General features: G+C 34.1%; 3 protein-coding genes across 3 annotated transcripts; all 3 read right to left on the reverse strand.

The window, feature by feature from the left end:
• Positions 1–506: 506 nt before the first annotated feature.
• Positions 507–2,145, reverse strand: LOC113495762. The gene is made up of 3 exons (XM_026874723.1): positions 1,953–2,145; positions 1,561–1,719; positions 507–1,254 (listed from the first exon to the last, which is right to left on the reverse strand). Exons 1-3 carry the CDS (start codon positions 1,972–1,974, stop codon positions 938–940), a joined length of 498 nt encoding a protein of 165 aa, XP_026730524.1. The 5' UTR covers positions 1,975–2,145; the 3' UTR covers positions 507–937.
• A 305-nt stretch (positions 2,146–2,450) lies between these two features.
• LOC113495831 lies at positions 2,451–4,256 on the reverse strand. The gene has a single exon (XM_026874844.1). It carries the CDS (start codon positions 3,974–3,976, stop codon positions 2,669–2,671), a length of 1,308 nt encoding a protein of 435 aa, XP_026730645.1. The 5' UTR covers positions 3,977–4,256; the 3' UTR covers positions 2,451–2,668.
• Positions 4,257–7,805: 3,549 nt separating this feature from the next.
• LOC113495387 (putative glycerol kinase 5) lies at positions 7,806–22,870 on the reverse strand. Its single transcript, XM_026874089.1, has 11 exons — positions 22,604–22,870; positions 22,354–22,447; positions 20,645–20,814; positions 20,473–20,562; positions 17,345–17,459; positions 16,839–17,041; positions 14,838–15,069; positions 13,388–13,482; positions 9,446–9,609; positions 8,930–9,063; positions 7,806–8,551 (listed from the first exon to the last, which is right to left on the reverse strand). Exons 1-11 carry the CDS (start codon positions 22,703–22,705, stop codon positions 8,295–8,297), a joined length of 1,656 nt encoding a protein of 551 aa, XP_026729890.1. The 5' UTR covers positions 22,706–22,870; the 3' UTR covers positions 7,806–8,294.
• Between the last annotated feature and the right edge of the window lie 555 nt (positions 22,871–23,425).

Genomic DNA, 23,425 nt, shown 5'->3' on the forward strand with positions numbered 1-23,425 from the left:
AGGGTAGCCATTGAAGCTTCTTAATGAAACGTCGCAACCCCATCGAGTAGTATTTTAGCATTTCTAGAATTTTAAACAGAGCCTGTCTGACAGGTCTTGTTGAATAGCTAAGTCCACTGTAACAGACAAATCTATCTCGAGACTAACTGCGGCAGATCTACTCAAAAATGACACGGTAAGCCTAGAAGAACCTCGGATTATATTCTGAAATGTATTTGATAAAACTGCTCCAATGTGTTTCATGGGCAGAAGTAACATAAAACAGTAATAGTTTCTATGAGATTGTATCTCGTAATCTTGCCACAATCGACTTTTATTAAGTTCCTCCAGAGGTCGCAGGCCTCTCCTGTCCAGCCTCTACCACCTAGCACCTCTATCATTAAGAAAGGTCTCCACTCCAGAACGTGTCTGCTCAAACGATTGTCCATTTTACGACAAAACCACGTGACAATTCATTTACCCACTCCTTAATCCTTTGGAAAATATATATGATTAAATCCCTTAGTAAGATAGTAAGTTTTATCCACGGGTCACTAAGCGACTTATAACTGGTGGGAAGTACTGATTGAACGTTACCTTAGTGGTCAGGTATTGTGGAAAGAGCAGGTTGTGTAAAGTTCGCTTTAAGTTTGTGGGAATGAAAGATTTATCTGAGAAGACAGAATGGGCAAGGTCACTTCTAATAGTAAAAAATTAAAAACCTTTTGCTCTATCATATAGTGTTTAGCAATCATTAGCGCAAATGTATTATGTATTTCGCGTTTTGCAGGTTGATTAATGTTGTATGAAAAGAAAATTAAACACATTATACACACAAATAAGTTTTATTCATAGTAAATGGCTAGATGCTGGAAAACATTTTTCACAATAAGTAATTTATCTTCATCGTACCTAAAAAAGTGCTAGAGCCGTTAGGTGCTGGTGACAATATTGATGCCTAAAATGCGTTACGCAAATGTTTCCTCGCAAGTTTACGTTTTAAGACCTTTCTTCTTTGAATACGTGCTCGCCTGCCTTTCCATAGTTCAACGATAAACAATATGGTCGACAAAAAATAACCGCAGAACAGTATTGCATAAGAGATCCGAAGGTTATCCAATGATGTTTCAGCGAAAGGACGCGCTTCCTGGGGGTTTTTCATACTCCATCCTGGTATCCCAAGCATGCGTTGGGTCCAAGTATAGTACATTGCGGGCAATCCTGCCCCTTGCATTCGTTCTATAAATTCACGAACGTTCTCGAAGAATGGAAATCCTAAAATGAAATTAATGTTTTCGTTGAATTAAATACATATATTTTTTTATAAGGCTTGCTTATTAAAGAATGGAAACCTTGTGTCGTGAGGGTTTTCTCTAACATCCAAGACACATGCTCAAGATAACTAGAGTAATTACTCGTTAATCAAGCCATGCTTGTTCTTACGCGAAGATCGGACCCGTCGCGGTTTAGCGTGGTGATCATAAATCACGTATCGTCGGGCTCGTAGGATCTTGAAGCCTTGAATTGCCCTCGAGAACGTATATGCCCATGGCCATGTTAATAGGCATAAGATACATTTACCTGATCTGGCGATGTAAGATACGAAGTAGGTTCTAAAACATTCTTCAACGATATTAATCATAGGTTTTCCCTGACTGTCCTTGTAGTGTTCGAGTATTTGCATTGCAACATCGTTTTTTCTGTCAAGCGTCGTCACTTTAGGGTTGTCTATTAGGAAATCTGTGAAAATAATATTATCTAGAAATATTATGAGTATTTTTGTGAAATCCTGTGTGATAGCTTTGGACACTCAACGCATTTCCCTCAACGGATTTTGCTCAGAAGGTTTTGATCACCAATTTTTTATAAACAATACCTCCAAATAGATAACCAAAGGGGAGACTCTCACCTTGTTAATATGAATGTGTTTACTGTACCATTAAACATTATTTAATTACCAGCATTTGGCTCACCTAGTTTCATTCCCGTTGACATCTGGGCTCGGTTCAAGAAATCTACTTGTAATTTCTCTTTGGGGTCAATAACTTGCCTTATCAGCTCTTTAACATTAGGTGAAGTATGCAACGTTGTTCCACTACTATAAAGTTCTTGGAGAGTTTCGATATTTTTGTATCGTTGAAGTGTTGTGTAAGTTCGGTTTACGTGACTCTGGTAAAAATAAAGTAATTAGTGTTGGACATACGAAAAAATGAACAGATATTTCAAGAGGTCGCAAAAATAAACCGATTGATGCCAAAAGCATAACAAGTCTTATCAAGATGTGTGGCAGTGAGACTCAGACAGTAAGACTAATAACAATAAAGCAGTAGATTTAGAGAGAAGAGTAGATTAGAGAACTATAAAGGACTGCACAGAGAGCCAAGAGGTTGAGGTCACCACGCCAAAGCCACTAAGCGCGACTTGTCGTGGGGTTGATCCCCGCTAAGAAGAGGCATTTATGTGATCTGCGAATGCTTGTCTTGAGTATTTATGCATGAGACCTGATGTTTGTAAAACCCCGCAAACCAAGAATTAAGTCCCTTAGTACAGAAGTCGTTTTTTTTTAACAATTACCCTACTGTGGTTCAAGTATGGCTTCAGATATTCGTATGAAATGTATCTTGCGCAGAAAGCCTTATTTATATAGGTAAGGAGAAACTGATAGCATTTTCTTATCTATCTATGTATCTCAACTGACCTGAAATATCGCATTTATAATTATGGAGAGAAACAAACACGTGCTTCTTAAAACTGTTTTTTTATTCCGCAGCGTATATCCCAGTGTACTGGATTTGATCGCATCTTGAACGTAGAAACATAAGGTCATTGGCTTTCTGCCAGTTAGCATTTTTTCAATGAACCCTTTTAACCACATAAGTAGTCCTATGCCAACTATCAAAGAAGATAGAAAGCAAAATACTGAGAATTTAGAGAAATTGTAAGCTGCGATCCATATTGGAATTGCCTCAGATTCCTTCACCAGGGCACACAGAGAATCTGTTGTAACATAATACAGATAATGAACATTTTCATTGGAATAAAAAGTCATAAACCTTGAATTAAAGGATACGTCAAGTTCTTTCCGTGCGATGCAGCCCAAACTGCCACTGACGTTTCCAGAATTTACATAGCCGTAATTGATGCAGCTCTCGTCTTCAGAAAATGTTAAATTAAACTTGAGGTATTTCAGTACGTCATGCATTACCATACCATCTAGTCCGCAGAAGCCGTATGTGAGGTCTCGATCAAACCGCCGAATGTAAAGCGTGTCTTTACAAGTAGTTATAGATGTTGGATATCTAAAAAATATGCTTGCTCGTATCGGATACTGCTCAGCTAGTAGCCTTCCTGCTTTCATAAAAACTCCGCGGACGTCAATGGGACGTTCGGCGTAAAACAATTTGATGGGTCTATTGTACAAACTTGTATTAGATTGTGTTTTTCCATGATATCCAGCATACGTATTTTGGCACGCAAAGGGAAATGCCACGCCAACAAGCATGAATCGGAATTTCAACCAAATTTTGTTCATAAACTCTTCCAAAAGCGTCCGATCTTCTGAATTCATAATTAATCCATCACACTTAAACTGTTCTTCACTGGTTACTACGAAAGAGATTATCGACCAATAGGATATAAACATGCTCTGAATAAAGGGAGCGTCGATTAAGTCTAATGATAATCTATCTATCAAAATCGTGATGGCAGGCATGTCGCTGGTCAGAAACAATGGTTTGGTGAAATCGATCATGAAATCCTTTTCTTTCTCTTTTATTTTGATAACCGTAACGGCTTGGTCGTCTTGAATATTTTTTAGCAGACAAGTTTTTAACGAAGAATCGGTAGCTTCACCCGTGTCGATAAATATTGTTTGTATGTATGAGACAAACGAGAGGAGATCGGAACAATTCGTGATTATCGGTTCATCGTTTTGTATCCCTCCAGCAATTGAATTCAGAACGAGAGAAATAAAGAGTAGTATTGTGAGAATTTTCATGATTATAAACACACTTAATGGCAGCTGTGTTAGGATAGTAGCTCTACCTACTGAAACCGCTTTTCTTTCTTACAAACGTTTAGTTCTTTCGTTTTTCTACCTTGCAAAGCAAAGATTTCTTCATTGACGTTAAATAAACATGGATTAGTTTGTTTAACAAATAACTTTTTCAAAAAGGTTTCATTATTAATGCAAAGAAAACAAATTTCAGTAATGATGTGTTCAGATTTGTAGGCTGTAAACGGTTTAGTCATTTTTATTATTCTTGAACAAATACGCATATTTACTATCCTCCTTGTCACTCCTCGTGTGCTTGATGTCCTGCAATATGACACTATCATTTGATTAAATTTGAATCTAGTATGTAGCTGGTAAAACAAATCGGTCAAGTGCGAGTCGGAATTTTCATTTTACTTTTAAAAGATGCGCTACTACAAGTAATACGATAAATCCGGATATATTCTTCGAAAGTTATATGTGTTTGAGTATATTTGATATTCTTAAACTGGGCCTATAGATAATAAGAACGGGGTGAGGCAACTCGACGCTGGGAATAGAATTGGACCAAAATCGAAGCCTCGAGATTCGATGAACAAATCCTTTCATTCTGCTAGGAATATGTTTATGGACACATTCCAAAATACTTCTATCTCTTTAAAAGTGACTTTTAAAAAATATTGAATTTGGATTATGTCCTACTATCTTAATCTCAATTCAGCAGCATTGACATGCACGGTCGTATGAAAAACATCACGAGAATTTGGTAAGGTGCGAGAAAAACAAGAAAGTCAGCACTTTTTGAATTTTATTATTCCTTTTACATTTTCATGTCAATGTCAAATGAAATTATCTAGCTACAGACACATTTCGATGTTGAAAAAAGCGTATGGGAGAATATTTTGCGGATTATTGCTTAAAGTTAAACTTATAGTGTATTGTAACGAATGTTATGGGATACTAAATGATAGAAATGATAACGCACTTATTCTACTTGTGCCCATGCCCCATAATGAAACCTAGTTTAAAAATAAAATGTATAGAAATAAAACATTATTTGAATGGATTCTATAGCGGTTTATTTTAACGCTTTTGCATGATATCGCATGTGTCACAGGTGGCCTACCCATGATTTTCGTGCCCTGTCTTATATTAATATTCTAAGAACTGCTTGCTTCGCAATATGCGCAGTACTTTGGTATCCAGACACCTTGATAAACTGCAACAAAATCCATGAAAATAATTTTATTCCTGCGTCTAGCATCAATGGTCAATCATGAATACAATTTGTTGATCGACTTGAATGACAATATTTTTTTATGATTTGAAAGCTTTCCGTCACAGCCATATTTTCTATTATATAATATTTTAAAGTATTGCTGAAATATTCTCACGAGGAGTTTCAGTATGAAAAAGAAAAATATATAAAGGACAATGTAAGGTAGAACTATATCAAAACAATTACACACAAGAGAAGTGACACAATCATAACCTCCTATTGAAGTCGATTAAAAACAAAGGTAAAAACAATTTGCAGTTATAACTGAGGTATTATTTAATTCCTATCTATCTACATGTCATTAAACAATTATATATATATTGTCTTTATATTTTAATAGTATGTTTCATAATTAGAAGATGAATTAACAGAACCTTTTTTATCGTAACACATTTCTACAAGCACAAGCATTGCTTCAACTGAAATAGAATTATTTCGATACATTTGAGTGATTCCATTACTTGTAATGCTTGTTAAATATGATTTATCTACGGGATTGAGCAGAACACAATGCAGCAAAAACTATTGCTCTTTAATAAGCCAATTAAGTCATATTAGTGTGAGTATTAAAGTAAAGCTGCCAAAATGAATTACAATCACAAGAAGAATAAAAAAACAAATTGAATTAAAATCTAAGAGTCAAGCTTGATTGAGTATTTAACGGCTGAAAAGCCAAGTATCAAAAGTTGAAGTTAGATATCTATATTCAACCTAATATTTACAGCCATTTTAACTAGAAAGGTAATATGTACAATTGTTCTATATTAATTTTATCAATGGATATCACAAGTATGGGTTGCCCGCATGTTAGTACACGCCAGTCTTACATTGAGCTTTTATGTACATTATTTACACAGAATTAATTGAAATATTAAAATAATATTGACTTATTTATATCTAGAAATAAATTCACTTAATTTAACACAGGTTGTGTTCACACATTGCCTTTGAAAAAAACTTAATATTATTAAGAAAAAGAACCTCTACAAAAAGAATAAACGAAAGAAAGTGTGTTTGAAATCATAGACAAACAATAATTAAGGTAGAGACTGAGCAAAGATAAGGATGTTGTTTCTATGTTTACGATTTAGTAACTTAAACATAATTAAATTTTGATAGCCTCATATTAAGATACAAATTAATTAACTAATGAATAATTCAATAAACATGCTTCCGATATTTTTTGCAATGATAACGATATTTTTATTGCTCGGTATTTATGACTAGTACATACGCATAATAAAAATCAACCACGAGGTGAAAAATGAAAACGAAATGTCAATACTTAAAAAATTCTATACATCCAGTTTATAACAAATAATATTGCAATTTGTAATAGAAATCAATAAGTAAACATATACCAAAAAAAACCAATACAGTTATTATTATTATTTAGTCATTGCACAAGTCTCAGACCTGTAATATTAGACAACGTTAGTGTCCAAGCAACTACCGCCAAACAAACCCAGAGATTCGTACATGCGTACGCGCAGTAGAAGACATAGTTGCTATCGGGTATATTACGTAGTGGGAAAGAAAGGGTCATAAGCATAGACATTTCAATGAACTAATAAACTAGACAGATACATAATTAATTATTTAATAACAGTATTAACACGCGTTTTTATCGAACTCAGCTCAACTTGCGATCACGCCACTGCTCTCGAGTGTATCTTGATATACCCGTTATTAAATAAATATTTAAGAATCTGCCTCACGAAAGTTATTTTATCAATAGAAATAGATATAGACAGACGCCTTAATATCTTAGCATTAACATGCACCCATAATTATTCACCAACCATTGAGCAAGGATATCGTACATTGTCACACGCCACGCGAAACTAGGATAAGACTAAGCGTATCCGCATATGATATATTAAATTGTATTTACTTAACATAATAAATCTCTTATATAGCTTAACAGTAGTAGTATATAACAGGCACTAAATTTAAACACTGTCTTGATATAAACAGTATTTAAGGCTTTGTTTGGTTGTTTTATGTCTAATACGCTGATTAAAAGTCGTGTTGTACCGGCGCTGAATATTGAAGAATTAATCGATTACGTTAATACATAAAGACGAAAGTTTGTGAGTCTGGGGCTTTGATCAAGTTGAATATAGAGGTGACTGAGAGCCGGGACTTACATAGTTACCGCTGTTTACTATGTAGCCCAGTTAGGTCTATAATAGTAAATTTAATTCTCATATTTATTTCAAAAAAGACGCGTTAAATACCAGACGATTTGGTTTAATAGATCTATGCAGTTATTTTGGGCTCCTAAAGAGTTTACGAAGCTCATTATCAAACTACTAGCTGTTGTCCGCGACTTCGTCCACGTGGTTAGAATTTTCCCCATTTTCCATTGTATCTTCGCTCCTATTAGTCGCAGCGTGATGTTATATAGCCTATAGCCTTCCTCGATAAATGGTCTATTCAACACAAAAAGAATTTTTCAAATCGAAACAGTGGTTCCCGAGATTAGCGCGTTCAAACAAACAAACAAACAAACTCTTCAGCTTTATATATTAGTATAGAAGTATAGATAAGATTTACACTTCAATAAGTCTACGCCAATACAAATTGACTCGGATTAATCGACGCATTAGTCATAAGTATAACAAACCTCCAAACTATACGGACGTGTATGTCGAACTATATACAGATGTAACTACATTAAACTTTCAGTCACGCTGTACGCGTTTACACAACACTTGAATCAAATTCCGACTAAATTAAGACTATGATCATCACATTCTAGGACATTTGATACCAGGGGGCACCACCATTTAGAGTTTGCTGTTATAGACGCGAGATGGCGCTCTACAGGGTACATAACGGTGTCTCACTCCCACAACAGCATCTTAACTGAAAGATATGGTTGTCCACATTTCGACAGACTAACAGCACAATAAAAGTTCAATAACCTACAAATGTACCAACAACTGAGCACGTTCGAATAGTCCTTGGTGTATGTGTATATCACCTGCAGAGGGGCAAGTACGCGGCGAACATTGCTAGCAGGTAGAAAAGCCACCGCTATTTGGATATACTGCCGTTTTTCTTCCTCGACCCGGTGACCTTGAAGCTGTTCTGTGGAGTGACGGTGTTGCTGCTGGAGTCTGATATCGTGGCCTGTGACGTCATCTCGGCTGAGTACCACCCGCACATGCGTTTGACAGCGTCCTGCCATCTTAGGAACGTCACCTCGTAAGCTTTCTTCATTTGAGGACGAGGGTTGAATACGCAGTCGATTTTTCTTAATGTTTTTAATTCTTCTTTTGATTTCCAAATGCCTGTAAATGCACATAATGTACAAAGTTAACAACTGTAAAAATATATACTGTATAAAGTAATATTTTCTCCGTAATCGCTTTAGCGTTACCGATACTTTGATAGCTTCGTATGTTACTGAATCATACTTCATATGCATAGAAAATCTAATGCCCCATACATGAACCATGAACCAATATCCAAATCACGTCCGCAAAGACACCTAATACCTAGGTGTCTTTGCGGACGTGATTTGTATGTTTGTAAAACTCCCGAGACACCAAGATTACAATCCTTACTGCGGTAGCAGTTTTTTAAAGGAAAAGAAAACCTGTTTAATGTACTCCCAAAGGAGCTAAATTAGAGAGGTTAAAACAAATATTTTGTTTATCGGGTCATACCTAAGGTGTACCCGATGATGTGCGCGCAGCCCTGCGAGGACATCTCGACGTGCACGGGCCGCTCCACGCGCAGCCCCGTCAGGTCCGCCACCAGCTGCGCTATGAAGTCGTTGTTGGACACGCCGCCGTCCAGTCTGTACATGTGTAGGTAAGTACGTTAATATACAATACCTACGTATAATACAATACCTACGTATAGAGCTCTGCCTTATCTTCTAAGCTATGTTGGGGCCTTATCGGTGAATGAAACTTTTACATTGAGCAATAATATTAGCAATTATTTCGGGTTCTAACCCCAAAGGGTTAAAACAAAACTCTTATTGATTAGGCTTCGATTTCTGTCTTTCCGTCAGTCCGTCTGTTACCAGGCAGCTAGAGAAATGATTTTTTCAAAGATGCTTGTCGATGCTATATCGTCAAATAAGATAAATAAAATCAAGTAAGTATTTTTATTCATTTTGTAAGGAAAGGGAAATCACAGATCACAGATTAAAAACAAGATTAACAAGATCTTACCTAATCGTATTAAATGTGTAATTAGTCTCGTTACACACACAGCCGTAGAGCTGCGCGGTCCGGAACGCGAGCGACTCGAGCACCGCGCGGACGAGGTGCGCCTTCGTCGTCGACGGCTTCATGCCCACGAAGCCCGAGGCCGCTGTGCCGTCGTTGTAGGGAGGCTGGAATTAATAACAGAATCTTTGAGAATCATTTTTATAGTAACTATCGTGAGACTGATTGATTATTAAAAGATGCAAGGGTTTGCTCACACGTATTTATCGGTATTGCTCGACTAGTTTTGGACCCAAACGGAGTTCTTAATCATGAGTAGACACGAAGTAGTCGCGGGTCGAGTTTGGTTGTCTCCGAAACTAATCGGGCATCATTTGAAGAACCAATAGACTCTGGTTATTTATCGAAAACGCTAATTATTACGCTATCTGTAGGACCCAATCATATAAGAAAATGACTAATAATGTATAGGTGAAAATAAGACGAATTGCATACATATTTTAATCACCAGATTGCCATAAGAAAAACAGATCGATTAAAATTGTATCACGCTGTTCATTTAGGTAAGGTAAGCAATTAAACCTCATTAATATTCAAATTTATTCATCACTGCCCATACATAGGCAGCATTAGGATTTAAGTATTTAATGGACCAAATTAATGAGCATATTTATAAATAAGTGGAGTGCATTAAGAAACAAATATAAATGTTTAAAAATAAACCAGTAAATCTACTACTGGTTTATTCAGGTACTAATATAATCTGTCCAATTATCGCAATTTCGGAAAACATTTCTCAGTTGCGCAGGACATATTATAGTGTAATATGTGTGCTTAAATACAGAAGCTCTGTTCCTTTTATCTCATATCACGGTTGGACGACAATCCGACATTATTTATTGGAGAAAGATTAGGAAACGAAATATGAAACGTGTCTTGGGATTGAACTTGAAACCTTTTATTCGCCAGTCATGCAGTCTTACTACGAAAATATCACGTTAATATACTGTTCTACTGTTAAGGGACATTATTTTAAATCTCTGTAATCAAAATCAAATGTCTAAGTAACCATTAAACAATTATAGGTCAAAGATACACCGTATAATTTACATGATAATGGCGCCTAATTGCGGGAAAAACGATCCGAGAATCATCTTGAAGCTCTATAATTATTGACGTCATCATAGTAGCCGCTATTATTTTTTTACAGGCAGTACGTACGGGTGTATATTGAACATACGCATATATCTAACCTTGATTTTTGATATAAACAAAGACAAAACAAATCATAAATAAAAAAAATCCTCAAAGTAAACAAAAAACCTCAAGGACACGAAGAGTCAAACGGAAACTTTGAACGCAAATTTGGATTTAAAAAGAAACAACACAAAAAAGGGATTCATCCAATAATTTTAATCTTTTGCGTCATCCTATTTTTTTTTAATCTTTGATGAACACAAAGCAACAGGTAGTAAGTATGTTTAAATAATTAACTAGCTAGCCTTGCAGCTTCGCCCGCGTGGATTGTAGCTGAAAACATAGTCCACCCATGCTCCCTCTATTCCAAATTTCATCGACATCGATCAATAGGTTTAAGCGTGAAGAGATAACAAACATACACAAAAACACACATTATGTACTTTCGCGTTTATAATAGAATTAAAGATATAAGATAATTAGAATATCGTTTTGAACCTCAACGAGCAGGAGGAGGAGTTGTTATTGAGATTTTAAATAATTAAATACTTTAACAATTTCTTTGACAAATTGGAATAATTTTTAACGGAAGTTTGTTTAACTTCTCATTTATGTAGCGACCGTAACTTGTCAGTTACTAGTGACCGGTTCACATCATAAGTCATTTTATTTCACCTTGATTTTTTTTAACATCATGCATTTATATCGATAAAATAATAATATAAATGATTTCCGGATGTTTAATAAAAAATGACAAGAAAATTTAAATAAACAGAACATCAATTATAATAAGGTTTTGGATGAGTTATGCTTGATATATGTCGTGATATGGTTTGTGACGTTTTAGGAGGTAACCTTTTGGTAGATTGAGAGGTTTTCTGACAATTTTATGTCTCAGAATATAAAATTTACCTTCAAATTATATCTCATTAGGGTTCCGATTCTGCTATTTACAATAGCCGATGAATGAATGGCAATTGGATTAAATTCGAAACTATTAAAATTCTCTTAAGCATTTTGCCAACACAATAATTAGAAATTTATTATTTTGTCCATGAATGTTCTGCCCCGCACTAAATTTCCATTAATTTATCGGCCACAGTAAATAGCAAAAGCAAGTAAGGGCCTACCTTAAATTATTCTATGCTGATATTATGACGGACTATGACAGTATAAGTTTGTTGTATCTCTGTAACTACTGAACCGAATTTGAAGAGGCCTTAAATTTTTTTTTAATATTATCATCCAACATAGCCAACTAGTGAAAATAGAGTTCTATACTACTATATACGTTATAATTTTAATTCAGGCATAGTTTAATGTCGGATTACGGAATGATTGCGAGCCTTTACCGTAGCATGACGTGAGGAAATGCAATTAACTTAAGCGTAATTGCAAATTCATTCAAGGCTGATGCTTGCATGTTTTGAAATGTATAAATTTTGTCGTGTGCCGCTTTTAAAACCTGTGCCGGTCATCGACCTCTTACGAGATAGAGCAAATATAAAAACGTACGAAATAACAGGGATACTGAATCATGTCACTGTTACATAATATCTTTATAGACTAAGATTTATGCTTTAATTTAGTAATTAAAAGTGGGGGAAATAGTTAATTATCACAACGATTCCAAAAATATGAGGAACATAACATTTTTATCTTCGACGAACTTCCTTTGTGAATCTAGTAAAAAATCAGCTGATCACATTATAATGTATCAACAAACCTTTTTGCCATATCGATCCGAACCACAACACATCTAGACTATTCATAAACATGACACAAAAGGTTAGGGAGACAAATATCCAGTTTTTAATGACCTTCTAACCGTTTCCGCGAAATATGATGGACCTCCGGATTTCCCATACACAAATACATCGTATGAATATAAATAGCTGATTAAACTAATATAAAAAAAAACTCTTGATACATTGTTACGACACGTTCCTTACTTATACCTAAGTATATGAAATAAGTCGTAATAGTCCAATAAACATTGAAGTGAAAGTGATGCATACTTTAACAGTTGGCGCGTTATCAGGTTGCGACATGAACTGTGTACTGATGCGTATTATTTTAAAGTAATATAATGTAATTGATAATATAAAAATAATATAAATAATCCCAAAAAAAAACTGACATAAATCTTTCTTGTTGCTGTCAATTGATTACACACCAATACGGTTAACTAAAATATTCTCAAGGGATGTCGCTCCTACAAGTAGGTCTTTTTTCAAATTTCAAACATATAATATGAAATATGGTATATATGAGGTAAAAACATACAGTCGAATTAACAACCTTCGTTTTTTGAGGTGGTTAAAAAGAGCATTTTGTTACCTTATTACGTCAATGAGGTACAGGAAGAATACACGCTTGAATCCCAAGGATTTTAAGATTCGGAATTTGTGCGAAGTATAAAATTATAAACAGTCGCAACAATTAACACATAATAAAAAAGTTACAATATCTTTATTTAAAAATCTTCCGGTTCCGCATTCATAGTTCTTAATTCAACTGACTCTTATCCACATTGAAAAAATGCCAACCAGTTTTAATTATTACTTTGATTGCTTTTTTAAAGTAATTAACTTGAATTAAATTAAAATTATATACTTTTTAATCGTGTTTTTTTAAAATTTCGCCATTTTATTACCTAATAATCTGCGTGCACTACTTTTTAATCGTTGAGTGTTTGCTAACTTAGGTATTAAACTACTTGAATAGGTCTATGAATAGTATATTTACCCCGAGCCCGCTGAAAGCAGGTATGAAGTAGACGCCATCGGTGTCTGGCACTGACGTCGCGATGTCGGCTGTGTCTTCAGGGTTGTTGAACAGCCCTAATAAGATGAAACAACTTACTTTAATTCAACACTTGGTGGAATAAATCGATAAAAAGATAATTTAACTCAAATGCAATTTCAACGCATATTGTATAGTGAACAGTGATTGCTGGTAAAATCAGCAACAAAAGTTGGTTAAAAAAAATTCCATAAAAACCGTATGCAATCAAATTCAATGAGTTGTTGTTCTGCTATAAGGTAACAAAATCTCAACTTAAAGAGAAGTTACTGAAAAATACTGGCACTTTGTAAATGGGTTTGGGTTAATCAACTTCTGTTGCTGACTGTACCTAGGCTAATACAAGGGTAGCCCATTAAAAGAACTTTTTTTATATATACTCATTTATAATTAGCCATTTATTAAATATAATTCTTAAAATAAACTTAAAACAAAAAAAAATATCCTTTAACTAATTTAGCCAAAAAACTTTTTAAGACGGATGCGAACCTCATGTCAGCTGTCAGACATAAATGTTTACACTCGTCATTACCTGTGCAAAGATTTGCATAAAAAACATTAAATACTTACGAGGACATATTTTTCAGCGTCTTTATTTTTAGTTTCGAATACTTATTGCTGATTTATTTGTTAAAGCAAACTTGGGAAAATACTTTTACATACTGATCGACCTTAATGAATGGACATTACGTAATTTGTTAAATAATTATAATATTATCTTGTGTTATGCTTTCTTTATAAATGTTAACCCGTTAACCCTAAAATGAACATTGATTGTAGGTTATTTTTTAAGGTAGCAGACCTTAAAAGCGTAAACTTCTTTGAAATCAGTTAATAATCCAAAACATCAATTATATGATTATCGTAATCTTTGCGTAATTTAATCGGAAACCGGTAAGTACGTATACCGTGCGAAACTTTTAAGCCTTTAACTTCAATTAATTTTAAGTGATACATAGCCATATACTTTTATTGCCACGCTCACCTACCATGCGCTTAAATGACCTTACATTGTTCGTGTCAAAATCAAAATCAAAAGTTTTTAAGTAACTCTAATCTACAATTATAAAAAATGTATTGGTCTATCCAAGTGTGCAATAAACCTATGCAAAAGGGTGAACAAACTGAAGTTAATGGTTACACCAAACTTCTTGTGTTAATTGAGTCATAGTTTTAGCTTGTAACTAGTTTTTGCTGACCGAAATACCGTGGGAAAACACAGTGGCAAAATAAAAAATCTTCACACATCTCATAAACAACTTCCAGTCAAAGCAAAAAAAAACTTTGTAATAAAATAAAAGGTATGAGTCCTGCAATGGGAGAGACCTAGGATCAGAACTGGACTAAGACCGGCTGATGAAGAAGAAAAATGCCAAAGTAGCCAAGTAATTACCTAAATTTTGTGCCCATTTAATAATGGACGCCGTATCATTGTTTGCTCCTTCAGCCGAGTACACCAGTTCGTTGCCAAGCCGCCACCCCACAATGGGGTACAGACCAGACACACTGGCGTGGGGCTCACCACCTGTGTTTATGTTGAAGAAGGTCCCGGTACCCATCGTGAGCTTGACGTCACCGACGTCGAAGCAACATGATCCCCACATTGAAGCTGTTTGGTCCGCCATCTGGGGATGACAAAAGGGTTTTATGAAGGCCGACCTACTAAACACTTTTTGTATAAAAATTAATGTATGTATCAATACTTGGCTGGTAAAAACTGATATATATGTACATTTGTACACACTGTTGGGCACAGCGTACTTCATAGTTGACTGATTGTGTAAAACCATTTAACCATGCACATTTCACATGAATTATGTTAGAGATCACTAAAATGGCACAAAGCCCATTCGAACTGTTGGAAAGTATTTCCGAAATTCTTGACCTGTACAAGGTATTTCTTTATAGCAACTAAAGAAGAGTAAAGCAGTCCTTTACTAAAAAAGATAAGTAATATGATATGAAATTGTTTTTATGTTACACTGAATTTATCATCGTGTTGATATAGTTGCTTGGAGAAATGCGTAACACTAGCCTATATCTTGTGCCAAGCGAAGCCGATAACACGCAACATAGCATACAGTACATTGATCGTGTTTTCTCTAGCGTTCGGTCGGACTTGTGCCAGGATTCTACTGACATACATGAATGAACAACATTGTAAAAAGCCCGCAAAATTATTGGTAATGAAGCGATTTCAAGTTTAATAAAAAATAGAATGCAATTTGAGCATTCATTTTATCACGGTGAAAGTTTATATGTACATATGTTAATGCTTCCTCTACGCTTAAACAGTTAAACAAAGTTTGATAAAATTTAATATGGCGGTATAGTTACCGCCATCTTAGATAAGGACAAATACTTTAATCGCAGAGTTTAGCAGGCAAAATTGAGGGCAAACCTTATTGGCATAAAACCAAGCTATAATTTAATCATACAAATATATGCATATAGACAGTAGTTAATCATTTACTCGACTCGAAATGTCAATGTTATATGTTTTACATAAATTTGTTTAAAATCAAAACATTAAGAACTTTAATCTGTACAGTTCTTGCACCAATTTAATAAGGATTATTAAAAAAAATGCCTTAAAATACAAAATTTACATTTCTGATTTCTAGGCTAGACTTGTAACTTTTTGTCATGTTTACCTACATAATATTTAACGTCTAGTCTGTTTACTGTGCAAAATTTAAACTGTCTACATAGCCAATGTCATGACACTGAACATTAAACTTAGAAGCTCCTATATAATTAACATACAATAATAAATTAACATGAGGATGTAGTCCGCGTTTAAACTATATAAATAATCTGCCGCTGACCGTGAGCATAGACAGTTTCTAGATTATTTTTTTAAGACTCCCGCTTCTTGGTTTTTAATCCTTGTTTCGCGGGAGGTGTCACAAATATTCCAGTCAGATGCTCAAATACACCCAACCTCAGGTCAAACAGTCGTGGATTACACAAACGCTTGTTAAAAGAAGTGTCGCGGGGATCGAACCCGCGACACGTCGCGATTAGTGAGTTTGGCTTTGTGATCTCAACCACTCGGCTATCCGTGCCGATATACATTCGTTTCTGAGTTCATATACAACCGACGATACGTTAACGACGATTACGTCCTGCCGTCTAGTTTAAACTAAGACTCACAGAACCTCTTTGCATTCTTCAACTGGGTGTACGCTTAGTCTGAATACAGCCTTACCACAAGACATAAGGCACAACCTTAAAATACGCAAAACAATTATGTAAAAACGTGACAAAATTTACATTTCCTTTTGCAAAAAAAAAAAATACTATCAAGGTCAAACGAAAAAAATACATTATTCATTCGAGTTCATAAAACAATAAATTGGGGACAGTGTTAAAGACGAAATAAATAACTTACGCAACTGATAATTCGTATCGGATGTCCCCATATTGAGGGCAGCGTGCTAGTGAAGTGGTCCCCCGCGGTATCGACTACCTCGGGCAGCGCAGCCCTGGGTATCTTGAGCATAGTGATGCCCCAGCCGGCCCACTGCATGGTAAACGGGTCGTAGAATCCGGTCGCCGAGGCCGACGACACATCAGTCATGTGAACTTTACCACCTGAGTTAAATAATCGATTTAATTATGTATGCGCAATGCGGTACTGCATTTTTTTTATAATTCACAATGTTGTATTTTTTTGTTTGATATGTTACTAAACGCAAATGTTTGGAGTAAAGAAATATATTTTGGACTTAATTTATTATGAGGTGAGGAAATACCATTACTCAATGAAATATTGTTTGACTACAAAAAATAGAATCAGCTAAAATTATTACAAATTCAATAAAAAAAAACATTTCAAAACTACATATTAATAAAAACGTGTGAAAACCTACAGCTATACATACGTCCTTGGCTTACCTGTTAATTTATATAATAACCATGTGTCTAAAGTTCCAAAGAGAGCGTCTTCGTCTTGTATTGCCGTTTTCAATGCGGGAACGTTTTGGAAGGCCCAATATAACCTGAGGCAGGTCTATAAAAACAATGACAGGTAAAAAACGTGTTAATCAATAACTTGCGCTAGATTTACAAGGTACAATCTTACATGTATTTTTTATTTTATTAAGACGTTAAGTTCGAGCCTTCGATGGCTTGTCACTATGGGATAAGCTCGGAATCTTCTTAACTTTCTTTCTTCTACGAATAGGAAGCTACGTGAGTGTCATGGGCTATTTATGAAGTTCAAATGCCACCCAGTTGAGTGAGATTATGTGAGATGGTAATCAATAACTTTATACCGTACACATCTGTGGGTAAAACCTTACATATCAAATATTTAGCATAATAACATATTCAGTATTGAATTCGTGTGCGTGGTTAAGGTATTCTTAATCATATTTATAGCTGTGCACGCACCTTCGTTGCGTGCACTCTAAAATTATTAGTCTATCTTGTCTCTATCTTCTCTACCTTGTATCTATCTATCTCATCCATCTTTGTCACATATTTAATTACTGATCCGCAATAAATGGGCTATCTAACATTGAAAGATTTTTGAATTAATAATAGTATAGATTTTAGCTTCCTACAACTTCATTACGGCATAGTGCTATTCGCGCTACAAAGTATCTATCAGATACCTAACAGAGTAAGCGGAATGTTTGATTTTACCAGAAATGTAACAACATTTTGCAGTAGGTATATGTATTATGTAATGTATATAGAAAATTACACTGAACTCGAAAACCAATTAAAATTTATTATTACGTAGAAAAACGGCCTACACATTCAGTTACAGGAAAATTTCAATAGGTGGTTTTCGCGAAACAAACCAATGAGTAGAATAAAACGTTACAAGGTACCACAGCATGTAAACTGCACATTCCCCCAAATTCTAAAGAAGTAGGAATATCGACCAAGAAAAGATAATATCTCAAACTATATATATTTTTTCATAAAACCACTGTACAAAAGAATACCTAAGGCCAAAACGAAAGGGCTTTCGTATCTCTTTTAAGCTACTGAACCCTAAATACACTTGCTTATGATTAAATGTAAAGGAAGCTTGGACAGTGCCAACAACTGTGGCGCTAGCTACAAAAATAGCAAACATTCGACAGTGACAGAAAGACGGACAGATGATGGAGTGCTGCCAACGACTCCTTTATTTCTTATTAAGGGGTCCTTTTATTCACAATCAAACAATATACATATTGTTTATAGAGGAATTTTGGTAAGCAAGTATTTCTACGAAAAAGGTTTAAACCTTCGGCCAGACGAATAAGGCTAGGCTCGATTTCTTTATACAACAAACACTGCAAATTACTACTAAGTATCATTTTCCATTAACTATCCGTTAAACTAGCATTTAGATTAATGATTAATCTTGCACTAGCAAAAATATAAAATCCTAAACATTCTAATGAAGTTAATTCGTATTTTATTGCTAATTTAATTTAATTCAGATAAATTAATTAAGTATTTTTTTATATTTCTATTCATATCTAGAATAATTAATCGGCTTTAGACAACATCCTTCCTGTTCGTCAGCACAGATTGCATTAAGCAGCTAGCTTCCGTGCTCGACCGGCCAAGAAAAGGTCAAAGGTCAAATCACTAGTACGACATTATTTATAGTCCTTCGTATTTTTACTCGCAAGTAACGACAGCAACAAAAGCCCATCAAAACTATTAGATTATCAAGACACCTGAATGGAATCAAATACAATAACTTGGTATTGGGGGTGAGAAAGAAAATTGGCTTAAATACCAGAATTCTTCCGAACACAAGCTGAAAATCTATTCTTTCTAACATTTTCGTCAGTTCGCAAATACACGTTTGTTTATCGACTCCCGTTGCTGACCGTACCTACTTATTCAAATCTCGTATGTTGACCTTTGACGTTTCAGATTGAGAACTTATGCCCATATGCCACTCATTGTTCTATTTACCGACTGTTCGTATCTTGTTTCCGTAAACAACAATGCTTTACGTGTATGATCTATGACTTTTTATTAATTATGTAGACTTTGCACTTTGTAACATTGAAAAGTAAGTTCTGGTTATTAATTCCTAAGCAGTAACTTCCAAAAGGTGAAAAGTATAAAAAATTAACGTTGGATAAGTAATTTGACATTAAGACATTTATTGTCCTTGTAATACATGTTGGGAATAAAAAAATGGATTATACAAGTCCTAAAAGTCGTACTACTTGTACGAAAATGGATATGGAATGGATATGAACCATAGTTAAAAATGGATGGGTAATTTCGGGATTTTTTTTTGTCTGATATTTTAAGGGACGGTAACAGAACGGGGGATCATGGCTATGTGTATTTTATCTCGGCTGCCACACGTTAACGGAACCACCAGTGGCGGACGGGGTCGCGGGCAACAGCTAGTTCTACATAAAAATATAGGCTGTGTAAAATGTTTAAAATCCATCTATGTAAAATCGTAGTTAGCTTTGTGGAATTGATAAAGGACACATTATTGACTGCATAATTATTATCCATCTACCAGTTCTTCACTTTGTTGTTACACGCTCTTCTGTACCGAAAATAACCGTCTATTTTTAAGTCGCCTTTTATAGCTAAGATTGTAACTATGTAAACAAGACGCAAATGCGACTTCTTGCATGTGTACTGTAAGTATCGATTTCTTTATTGGACTTACTCGATACGTTTTTGATAACTTTTATACTCCTTTTTAGGCGAATCGTGTAGAATAGTTTAGTCAATAAATACAATAAGTAGCGAAATTAAACAAACACTATCGTCAGAGAACAGTTGTTTAAAAAAACATTCATTGCTTCAAGACATGGTGTTAACTACCTACTTCTGGGTTCAGTGAACTGAGAAGGTAAAATAACTTGCATCCAACGTAAACAGTAACTACTTTTAGTCGATCGCGCGTCATAGTAACAATGGATATCCAAAGTCGTCCATACTGGTTTGAAATTAAGTTGTCACTGCTATAATTTTCCTATAGACGTGAAGTGACAAAAAACTTTTAAAAATTAAAAAATAACTTTAAATTGACTCACCTGAGTGTTCATGAATTTGAATACACTTCCTGCCTTAAACCGTTTGTTTCGTAAAATTAAATATAATACGTAGGCACTTGCTTTAAAGAGCTGAAAAATTAAATACAATAAGACCAAAAAATCAGATACATAATTTTAATACTTATTCCCAAGGCAATAAGGGTTATTTTACCTTCCACGTATAAGATGTATTCCATTGTTTAACTAATTTATCAGCTCTCAAATCCTTCCATGTTATGAACTTGTGGAATGGTTTGCCAGTTTTTCGTGACCAGTTCAGGAATGTGCCCCTTTGTGTTGATATGCCCATAGCAGTCATCTGCCCAGCTGATAGACTGGCATCTAGTTGATAGAAAGATCAATTTGTTCTTAAATAATTAGTCAACACTAGTCGGGCAATCCCGATAAATACGGGTGAGTAAACTGTTGCGTCATTGCTAATTGGTCAAGATCAATTGTTTTAAGCAACTGAAGCTTAGCTCTTCGAAATAAAGAGTATAACTTTTTCAGAACGCCTTCCGCGTGTATTTCGAGATCGCCCGACTAGTCCATACAAAATCAGAGTCGCGTACCTACATACGAGTGAGAATCCATACTAAAATGATTATAAATCCGACTGACAGTTTTTTTTTTATAATGAGTGAATAGATTTGCTTACGTTTGTTAAAACCAGTACATTATTATCCATCAAAACTTGATTTTTAGTTTAGTAAAGATTTCAACCCCTATCTCCCTGAATACTATAACAACTTTATATTAAAATTTTTAGTTACATATTGAACTAAACTGAAATTAACCAACTGTAACTCAAGTCTTCATGTAAGAGTGAAGATTTGCACATCACACCGCCTATGCCTTTTCATAATTTCATACTGGAAAATAAAAAAGAACTACCTCTGACCATTGTAATTTCCTGAAAAAACAAGATCTTGTATGTAATATTGACCTATACTCTAGTTCTTTAATCTTTAAAAAAAATTAAGTTACAAGTGGCCTTATAAGATAATAATTAACAACACCTCCCGTAATGACTTATCTATATGCAAGTAAATTATCTTTTGGAATAATATCTTATCATACTCATAACTTCCACTCATTCAGTATTAATACTATGACAAATACCAATTCTTTGGGTAAACAATTGCTTCATTATTTCTATTTTATAACTCATGCTTTGAATTGCCTATTATTTTAATCATAGCATTCAATATAATATTATTGTATTGTTAATAAATTTAGTTTAGATCTATAGAAATCTTATAAGTAACAGAAACGATCTTAACTCATTTCTTATTGGCTTATAGGAATCTAATTCTTAAAGCAGAATGAAAATCTATAGTCCATCAGTAAAGGTACTTAAAAAAGGTAAACAATATTTTTGTGTATTTTTATACAAACAAAAAGAAATACTAAATTTTATTTCGAATCCTTATTGTTGTTTTGAATTTGGTTTAAGTCGCTTTGTAGATTTAAAGTTTAATAAAAAAAAGAGTTTCTATTCATAAATAACACCAAGATTGTTTCCTTTGCCTAAATACCTAAACAGATGGAGTAGAGTTGATTGCCTAGAACATTATTGTAAACAACATGAATATAATTACATATTAGTTTATTAATATTCATATAGTACTGTAAATTAATATTTAATTGTTTATGAGAAGCAAAGCAAGATTAGCCACTTTCAGATTAATTTATTTATCTATTGCCTCAATTGTTCTAAATTCAAATTAATTTTAGTTTTCTTCACAGATAAGAAAAACAGAGATGGATTGATAAGGTTAAAAATTTACAGAATAATATTATTATTATGAATACTGTCCAGCATTGGCACAATAAATTAAATGAAATAAATATATGGTGTTTAAATTTAAATGAACTTACCCTTTAAAGATTTGTTTACTACACTGACTACAGATGCCCAAAGTTCATCAGGATCTATTTCAACAAACCCAGGCTGCGGGTAATGAAGTATCACCTAAAAAAAAAATATTCTTATAGCTCTTTCTAATTAATTAAATTTAGATAAGAAAGCTGCGATTTGTCAGTTTGATAATTCAGCTTACTCAGAAAATAGCCTATATCTTGTATTTGAAAACAAAAATATGATAAATTTAAAAATAAACTTTAATACCTGGTCAACCGCTTTTCCAACAGTTTCGGCTCTAGAATTATAAATAAAAGACCGAATAGTACTTGTGCCTATATCTAGAGTTAATATGTATTTTTCTTCCATGGTTCGTCACTTAATTTAAATCAATATGTACAAATTATTTACAAGAAAATGCTTTTATGAATCAGTAGTGTATTGTATTCGTCCACACTCATTTCTCCACGATAAAATACAATACACAATTGGCTCAAATTGACTTACAAGAAGTCGGTCAACATTAACCTGCCAAAGTCAAATAGACGTCAAAATAATCAAGTGTCACAGCGTTTAGTTTTCCGCCATATTATGTATATCGATTATTTTGAGGTTTCACAAGTAAACTTAAATTATAAATTGGTGGGTTATTTATTGTAATATATATTATAATTTGACCTGTCAACTAGTTTCTACTCTTGTAATATTTCATTCTGGAACTTTATAGTACATGATATAGGTACAATATGGCCAACAATTCCTCAATTTATATTTAGGACATAAGCACATATAGTAGCATTAAAAATTAAAATTAAAAAAATATTTTATAAGCACTTAAGCAAGACATTGAATAAAAATGATCGGTTACCACGAAAAATGTAATTTACAACACATTATTTATTATTTTAAAGAATTATTAGTTTTAAACGTAGTCCCATTTATGAAACGATAAAAATCTTTTTTAAATTCTCGTGATAATAATTATGGTAAAGATTCTGTTATAACATTTTCAAAACTTTTATGATTTAGTGTTACTATACGTAAACTTGTCTTTCGCAAAATCGCCTTAATTTTTTATCAAATGATAGT

This window comes from Trichoplusia ni, chromosome 1 (genome assembly GCF_003590095.1).
Source record: "Trichoplusia ni isolate ovarian cell line Hi5 chromosome 1, tn1, whole genome shotgun sequence".
In the NCBI taxonomy this organism is placed as follows: domain Eukaryota; kingdom Metazoa; phylum Arthropoda; class Insecta; order Lepidoptera; family Noctuidae; genus Trichoplusia; species Trichoplusia ni.

Bases quoted from the DNA above. Each gene is read 5' to 3' on its own strand.
- LOC113495762 (XM_026874723.1), bottom strand. From the start codon at position 1,974: ATGTCAACGGGAATGAAACTAG. The intron at 1,720-1,952 runs GTGAGCCAAATG...TTATTTTCACAG, and splicing joins GTCAACGGGAATGAAACTAG to ATTTCCTAATAGACAACCCT. The intron at 1,255-1,560 runs GTAAATGTATCT...ATTTCATTTTAG, and splicing joins ATCTTACATCGCCAGATCAG to GATTTCCATTCTTCGAGAAC.
- LOC113495831 (XM_026874844.1), bottom strand. From the start codon at position 3,976: ATGAAAATTCTCACAATACTACTCTTTATTTCTCTCGTTCTGAATTCA.
- LOC113495387 (XM_026874089.1), bottom strand. From the start codon at position 22,705: ATGGAAGAAAAATACATATTAACTCTAGATATAGGCACAAGTACTATT. The intron at 15,070-16,838 runs GTAAGTTATTTA...TGTCATCCCCAG, and splicing joins CGATACGAATTATCAGTTGC to ATGGCGGACCAAACAGCTTC. The intron at 9,610-13,387 runs GTAAATATACTA...TATTAATTCCAG, and splicing joins CTGCTTTCAGCGGGCTCGGG to CCTCCCTACAACGACGGCAC.